We start from the raw sequence: 8527 nt of genomic DNA, 5'->3' as shown, positions 1-8527 counted from the left end.
ACAGACACAACACCGTGGAATGCCCCAAAAAGTAACAGCTCTAAAATCCTTCATTCAGCATAACCCCAACAAGTGTAAATCAAATTGATATATAAGTCCAAATCAACCCGGTTATGTCACTACAAACAGAAAGCCAAGCCCAAATAGGTCACCTAGAACCAAACTAAGACTACAGTCACCGTGTCTACATATAAGCTAGACACATAAAGATAAAGCACTTTTATATAATAACAGTTCCTCACCAACTCAAGCATATATGCTGCTGAGAGAGAAATCACTTGAAGAATCAGGGTCCAAATCTAAGAAACTAAGGTTAGAAGAAGGGCGCCAAGTTAAACCAGAGCGATGCTGCTCCCACCACCAGGAGGCTGGCGCACTCCACCATAGTATTCCCTTGTTGATGCCTTGCCATCAGCGAATATATCGCTGCCACTCATCTCCCTAAGCTTAGCAACACTCAGTGGCTTCTCAACTGAACCGGGTGGAGAGTCGCCTTTGAAGATGTTGTTGCCAGTAAGTTCTTGAAATTTCTGGTTGTGGATCTTTTTGGCCGTCTTGACCTCAGGCACCTCGCCAAAATTGATGTTGCTTGGACCCCCAGAAGGCTGTTTACAGTAAAGTTTTTAAATATCAGGAAATTTGACCCACTAGGACTTCAGGAAATGACAGAAAAGCCTCAAACTTGTGTCTACCTTATGAAGAAATGCAATGAGAAAGCTGAAGGAAGAATTCTATTTTAAAAGGAGGTGATAAGATGTCACGTAACAGATATCCTATTTTACAAGCGTATCTTGTCTATGTGCAAATGCGTAGGCTGTAGGAAAGTTTGCTCTTATAACTACTTCTTGCATATGTCACATTGTCGCCTACAAACAAATGGATTTTCTATATTAAACATACTTAATTCAGTGTATGTATAAGTGTAAATGCTTATGAAGATCTGTGTCATGCATGTCCAAGCACGCGTACCTGTGTGTTCAAATCGCAAAGTTTCCTACCTACAAATAATTGATGCATGTGCTTCCTGTGTAGTGCAAGGAGTTTCCTATCACATAATACAAATACTCCGTAATGCAAATATTCCATCTTATCAATACTTCGTGTGTTGTCTTTGTACATATGTTTGCATGTGCAAGCACACACAAAGTGTAGAGTGAATGTGTTTCTATATCAAAAAGAGGGGGGAAAAGGTTAATTATAATGGAGTTTAAGAAACAAAAATATAAATAAAAATAACTTCATCCACCTTCTCACTCACATTAGATACTTTTACAGATGTGTGCACGCTTCGAGGGGATTCTCCAAAGTCAAGGTGTCCCTTCAACTCTAAATTTCGAGCTGCCAACGGCCTGGGTGGCACCTCAGGTGGAGGACCAAAGATGTCATGCCCACTAAGCTCTTTGCACTTCGCTTCAGATAGCTGCTTTTTCAATTTTGCCTCAGCTTCACTTTCTAGATTTCCACTTAGTTCTCGCTGCTTCGCCACCTCAGTCAATGTGGTAGGCTTTTTTGGTGAAACACTCTCATCAGCACTGAAAGAGATCTGGCTAATTCCATTAACTGCTTGCTGATGGACATGAAAAAAGGTTGCTTCAGTCCCTCACCAAATAAAATTACTCTCATTAAAAGTTTGTTAGATTGCAACTATTTGTGAAATTACATACTTATAACATAATGGTTATAACTTATGAATGTATTTCAAATCTAACAATTATTATTTCCAATTCCTATTGCGCTTTGCTGATCCAGATTGACTTGGCGCTTCTGATCATCTAAATGTATAAATAAAACAAAAAATAAAAAACTCTTTTTTCCTTTTCTTTTGAGTATTGAATCAACGTGCTTTATGAATTTTTCAAACTTCATGAGATTACAGCATTTTAAAAGATATTGGGCGGAAGCAGATTATAATTGTGACGAAATAGAAGAATTTTACCAAGTACATCCAAAACGAACAGCTTGAGAAAGGAAGGTTGAGGTTTATTTAATCTGGTCTACCTGGTAAATGCGTAAACCGGTCTTGTTAGTGGAATTTGTCACAGCACTACCAGATTCTGATGCACCATTTTCACTGTCAGCTGCAAATATACCACTGCCAGTAAACTCTCTTAACTTAGAGCCTGAACAAGGTTTCCTGGCACTGGAAGCAGAAAAAACAAAAAGTTCAGCAGAAAAGACAGAAATCTACATGCAGTTATCAACAAAATATATAGAACATACGACTCCAAAGTCTCGAATGTCTTTTTTTTAACTTTATCTTGTTTGGAAACCACAATGGAAAAGCAAACTATGTGCGTAGTATTCTCCATCAATTCAAGTGGCACACAATTCGTCTGCTCTAAGAAAAGAATACTACTCCGGTTGGTTCATTATAGTTAGAGCTTAAATGTAAGATTTAAAGGATTTCTATTTGAAGAAAAATATAGAATCCACTGAGATGCAATTAGGATTAAACAGAAGTAATTTTGTTGAAATAGGACATGGCTGCATGTTAAAGAGCTCAGGTACATTGCTTTACAGTTCATCACAGCGCAGCATAAATAATTTGAAACATCTGAGAACATCAAGAAAAATATAGAATCCACTTGAGGAACTTATCTTACGTTAAGTTTTTCTATTGCATAGTGCCATGCATCATATATGAACCTATCAGAAAAATAGAGGCACTCGTACGACAATTATCTAAGGAAAAAAGACAGCCTAACATATTCATCAGTTTTAACAGTACTTCATGAACCTATCAGAAAAATAGAGGAACTTGTACGACAATTATCTAGGGAAAAAAAGACTCAGCCTAACATATTCATCAGTTTTAACAGTACTTCATGTTTTAAGAGTTTTAGCTCAGAATTATTTTAAATTGTACAATTTTTCAATACTTGTATAACCATCCCTACAATTTCAATAAAGAAAAATATTTGTTGTGAGCGTAAACTTAATAAATAGTTAAATATTGTCTTCGGCTATCTTAAATTAGCATTGTGCCTGTATTGGACGAAAATCAAAGAGACTAACAATCAAATCTTTTAGGTTTTTAGCTGTTAATTTATTTTAGATTCACAACAGCTTAAATCCTTTTAGTTTCTTAGTTGTTGAAACAGAGTTTTGTTGTAACAGAGTTAACTCCCTGTACCTATATGTACACGGAAATTGAATGAAAGAAATAACCAAAAAAAATCTTCTTCCTTTCTCCTTGGGAATTGGAAGCGACCCATCAACGAAACCAAGTTTGTTTTTTGCGCGAAGTGCCATTGTTACTGCACGACTCCATGATCCATAATTGTCTCTTGTCAATAGAGGTGTAACAAGAATGATGGAAGGGCTATTTGAGTGATGAATAGCATAAGAATCTGGAACCGAGCTATTTTCATTAGACATGGTGAAGAAAAAAAAATGAAGACTGAAAGATAATATTGGTCAGAGGAGCTCTGACAACATGTGAAAAAATGGGAACACGGAAGGGAGAAAGGAAGAAGGATTTTTTTTGTTATTTCTTTCATTCAATTGTCGTGTACATATAGATACAGAGAGTTAACTCTGTTACAACAAAACTTTGTTTCAACAACTAAGAAACTAAAAAGATTTGAGCTGTTGTGAATCTAAAACAAATTAATAGCTAACAACCTAATCAAATCTAGATTTGATTGTTAGTCTCTTTGATTTTCGTCCAATAGAGCAACATCTTCGTTTACGACCAAAAGATGATACTCTTCTTCCCAATCCAGGAATCTATCGTCGACTTGTGGGTCGTCTTTTATATCTCACTGTAACACGACCTGATATTCAATATGCTGTAAACACTCTTAGTCAATTCATGCAATCTCCATATTCCTCCCATCTAAATGCAGCCAATCGTGTTCTTCGTTATCTTAAATGTAGTGTTGGTAAAGGTTTATTTCTTTCTGCATCTAGTTCTCTTACTTTAGTTGGATATGCTGATTCTGATTGCGCCTGCTGTCCTACTACTCGTCGCTCCACCACTGGTTATTTTATCATGTTAGGATCTAGTCCTATTTCTTGGAAAACCAAGAAACAACCAACAGTTTCTCGTTCATCTGCAAAAGCAGAATATCGTTCCCTTGCTGCACTTACTTCTGAGTTGCAATGGTTAAAATATCTTCTCTCGGATCTTGGTATTAATCATTCACAACCAATTCTAGTTCATTGTGATAGTAAAGCTGCTATTCACATTGCCGAAAATCCTGTCTTCCACGAACGCACCAAACATGTTGACATTGATTGTCATTTTGTTCGAGAAAAAAATTCAAACAAGCCTTCTTGCTCCTTACCTACGATCTAGCGATCAACTGGCCGACCTTTTTACCAAACCACTTGGAGGTGACGCCTATCGCCGACTACTTAGCAAGTTGGGTGTCATTGACATTTCAATCCTAACTCCAACTTGAGGGGGAGTATTGGACGAAAATCAAAGAGACTAACAATCAAATCTTTTAGATTGTTAGCTGTTAATTTGTTTTAGATTCACAACAGCTCAAATCTTTTTAGTTTCTTAGTTGTTAAAACAGAGTTTTGTTGTAACAGAATTAACTCCCTGTACCTATATGTACACGGTAATTGAATGAAAGAAATAACAAAAAAATCTTCTTCCTTTCTCCTTAGGAATTGGAAGCGACCCATCAACGAAACCAAGTTTGCTTTTTGCACGAAGTGCCCTTGTTACTGCACGACTCCATGATCCATAATTGTCTCTTGTCAATAGAGGTGTAACAAGAATGGTGGAAGGGCTATCTGAGTGATGAATAACATAAGAATCTAGAACCGAGCTATTTCCATCAGACATGGTGAAGAAAAAAATGAAGACTGGAAGATGATATTGGTCAAAGAAGCTCTGATACCATGTGAAAAAATAGGAACACGAAAGGGAGAAAGGAAGAAGAATTTTTTTTGTTATTTCTTTCATTCAATTGCCGTGTACATATAGGTACATGAAGTTAATTCTGTTATAACAAAACTCTGTTTCAACAACTAAGAAACTAAAAGGATTTGAGCTGTTGTGAATCTAAAACAAATTAACAGCTAACAACCTAAAAGATTTGATTGTTAGTCTCTTTGATTTTTGTCCAATAAAGCAACATCTTTGTTTACGATCAAAAGATGATACTCTTCTTCCCGATCCAGGAATCTATCGTCGACTTGTGGGTCGTCTTTTATATCTCACTGTAACACGACCTGATATTCAATATGCTGTAAACACTCTTAGTCAATTCATGCAATCTCCATATTCCTCCCATCTAGATGCAGCCAATCGTGTTCTTCGTTATCTTAAAGGTAGTGTTGGTAAAGGTTTATTTCTTTCTGCATCTAGTTCTCTTACTTTAGTTGGATATGCTGATTCTGATTGGGTCGGCTGTCCTACTACTCGTCGCTCCACCATTGGTTATTTTACTATGTTAGGATCTAGTCCTATTTCTTGGAAAACCAAGAAACAACCAATAGTTTCTCGTTCATCTGCAAAAGCAGAATATCGTTCCCTTGCTGCACTTACTTCTGAGTTGCAATGGTTAAAATATCTTCTCTCGGATCTTAGTATTAATCATTCACAACCAATTTCAGTTCATTGTGATAGTAAAGATGCTATTCACATTGCCGAAAATCCTGTCTTCCACGAACGCACCAAACATATTGACATTGATTGTCATTTTGTTTGAGAAAAAAATTCAAGCAGGCCTTCTTGCTCCTCCTTACCTACGATCTAGCGATCAACTGGCCGACCTTTTTACCAAACCACTTGGAGGTGACGCCTATCGCTCCTTACCTACGATCTAGCGATCAACTGGCCGACCTTTTTACCAAACCACTTGGAGGTGACGCCTATCGCCGACTACTTAGCAAGTTGGGTGTCATTAGCCGACCTTTTTACCAAACCACTTGGAGGTGACGCCTATCGCCGACTACTTAGCAAGTTGGGTGTCATTAACATTTCAATCCTAACTCCAAGTTGAGGGGGAGTATTGGACGAAAATCAATAAGGCTAACAATCAAATCTTTTAGGTTGTAAGTTGTTAATTTGTTTTAGATTTACAACAGCTCAAATCCTTTAAGTTTCTTAGTTGTTGAAACAGAGTTTTGTTGTAACAGAGTTAACTCCCTGTACCTATATGTACACGGCAATTGAATGAAAAAAATAACAAAAAAAATTCAATTTTCCTTTCTCCCTTCCGTGTTCCCATTTTTTCACAGCCTGCAAGCAGCATATGCAACCTCAGGCCTACTAATATTCACAGAAAACAAATAATTTACTTATGATCCGTGCAACATGGATATTTTTGTAAATAGGTGCAAAATAAACATTTAGCAAAAAATATCATAAAAAATCATTTTACAATTATCAATTATCAATTAGAAGAAGGTGACACCTGCAATTGAAAGGTCTGACACATCGTCAAAGAGAGCAATGAAAAACCATAAGTTTAATAATTTCACAGTTATCAATTATATCAACCAGAATGGGTTTATGATTCCCAAATTCAGTTTCATATTACAGTAGATCCAAATATGTATCTGTTAATATGAATTGCCACTCTATTTAATACCCATTAGCGTTCAAGAATTTGTTTCCACTGGGAAGAAAACTAGATACTACTTTAGCAACCCCCAAAAAAAAATCTGCTTACTGAACAGGAAATTTTGTGTTTCCCAAGATGATTACCACAATAAAAACCATAAGAAAGATCCTAGCTTTCAAAGTAGCTATCCTAGATGTCTATGTTTTGATAAAAACTCAAATACTTGCTGATCAAAACTCCTAAGCGCACCAAATCAATACGCTATAACTAGATCATAAAACAAGGTAACAATCTCCAACAAATTCATCATCAAGTTATAAAAACACATCTTTAGGTCGAAACACTAGTAGCAGATCTAGAAATTTTTTTAGAGGGGCGGACCATAATTATATATTTATATAAATGAAAATGAGCTACTAATTTCAAATGGGCTGAATGAAAACAGGCAACTGGTTTGTAAATGTCAAATGCAAATTGGTTGAAAATTCAAAGTCGGGTGCAAAAATTTTAAAACTATAGGGGGGCTGATCTTAATTGTAAGAGGCATTAAAATGTAATTTGTAGAATGTTAAGGGTGTAACCGCACCCCTAATACACACTATGCATCCACCCATGGAGACATCATCATTTAATTAAAGAGAAACCCTTGGGGATATTAGTCAATTGGAACATTTTTTATAGAAGTAGAACAATTTTAAATATGGGATATTTTTTTGAAGGGGGATATTTTAGCGGGATAATTGGGAGTAATTTTTTAAAACATGATATTTTAGTGGGACAATTGTTAGTATAATTAGGGATAATTTACAATAATCAAGAAGCATATAAGTTGTGCATTTTGATGATAAGACAACTATTTACATATTTTAAAAATTATTTGTATTAATAATTATTATTTTCTTTAGTGCTAATTAATATTGAAGAACTATTGGATAGACTATAAGATATTATTATAATAATAATTTGTAATTTTCAACTTTTTGGAATTATTATTGTAAATAAAAATCTACAAAACAAAGTTTTCCTTCTTTTCTCTTTCTTTTTCGAACTGCCAGACTCTCAATTTCAATTAATTTTTAATAAAATTGAATTTCGTAATTTTAATTTAAATTAATTATACAATTCTGATATTTAATAAAAAAATTGAAATAACATTAAACAAAAGGGTAAGAAGAGACATGATATAATCTTACGGTGTGGTTTGAAGAGGATGGAGAAATGAAATATGAAAAATAAAAAAACAAATAAGAAAGTTCTAGTTTTTTACCATCTACTTCTAATTTAAAACTTGGACAATTTGAGAGACCGGAACCCTCTCTTTTCTGCATAAACATTACAAAAGTGGGATAATTTTTTACCATCATCCCAATTCTACTTTTTATCAAGTTCTAGCACGGTATTAATTTTATCCTAGTTCTAGTTCAATTGACTAACACTGTAAAAATTTGTCCCGCAAATTAAATTACCTCAGCTCTAGTTTCGAGTCCTACTTGACTAACCCCCTTAAAATTTCTCCGGATCTCACCTTTTGAGCACTTTTTCAGCCTCCTCCTCGCTCATCGGACCTCCAAACATCACCGGAGTGATCCCACTCGCAGGCTGAAAAAAAAAATCCATTCCGTATTTAGAAACAAGAAGCTAATCATTCCAAGAATAGGAACCCTAGAAAACAAATTTCACCTTGTTCGTCCGCCTCGGCGCCGGCGTCACTGACTCCGCCGCCGCCCGATCGGCCGGATTCTCCGACCACGTCAGCAGATCGGCAGTCGAGGCGTGGGGCTTTCTCACGGGAGTGCTCCTCTCCATTCTCTCTCAAGAATTCTCTCTCTCTCTCTCTCTCTATGATTTTCCAGGGTTTCTCAAATTTCTCTCTCTAGAAATGGGAGCAGCTGCACAAAAAAGAGTGAGACTGAATTTGGGCTTTCTCTCTCCTCTCGCTTTTGAATTTATAGATATATTATTGCTTTTGCTGTTGTTTCTCTCTCTCTCTCTCTCTCAAC

At 35.9% G+C, this 8527-nt stretch overlaps 1 protein-coding gene across 1 annotated transcript; it reads right to left on the bottom strand.

Moving 5' to 3' along the window:
* On the bottom strand, nt 333-8502 carry LOC109832712. The gene is made up of 5 exons (XM_020400116.1): nt 8208-8502; nt 8053-8126; nt 1999-2140; nt 1259-1567; nt 333-605 (listed from the first exon to the last, which is right to left on the bottom strand). The coding sequence occupies exons 1-5, from the start codon at nt 8331-8333 to the stop codon at nt 333-335; spliced, it is 924 nt and encodes a 307-aa protein (XP_020255705.1). The 5' UTR covers nt 8334-8502.

This window comes from Asparagus officinalis, chromosome 3 (genome assembly GCF_001876935.1).
Source record: "Asparagus officinalis chromosome 3, Aspof.V1, whole genome shotgun sequence".
NCBI lineage: Eukaryota > Viridiplantae > Streptophyta > Magnoliopsida > Asparagales > Asparagaceae > Asparagus > Asparagus officinalis.
Note: the sequence above shows the minus strand (reverse complement) of the source record. Positions and strands in the feature narration are given on the sequence as shown.

Bases quoted from the DNA above. Each gene is read 5' to 3' on its own strand.
- LOC109832712 (XM_020400116.1), bottom strand. From the start codon at position 8,333: ATGGAGAGGAGCACTCCCGTGAGAAAGCCCCACGCCTCGACTGCCGAT. The intron at 8,127-8,207 runs GTGAAATTTGTT...TTTTTTTTTCAG, and splicing joins CGCCGAGGCGGACGAACAAG to CCTGCGAGTGGGATCACTCC. The intron at 606-1,258 runs GTGAGTGAGAAG...TACTGTAAACAG, and splicing joins CATCTGTAAAAGTATCTAAT to CCTTCTGGGGGTCCAAGCAA.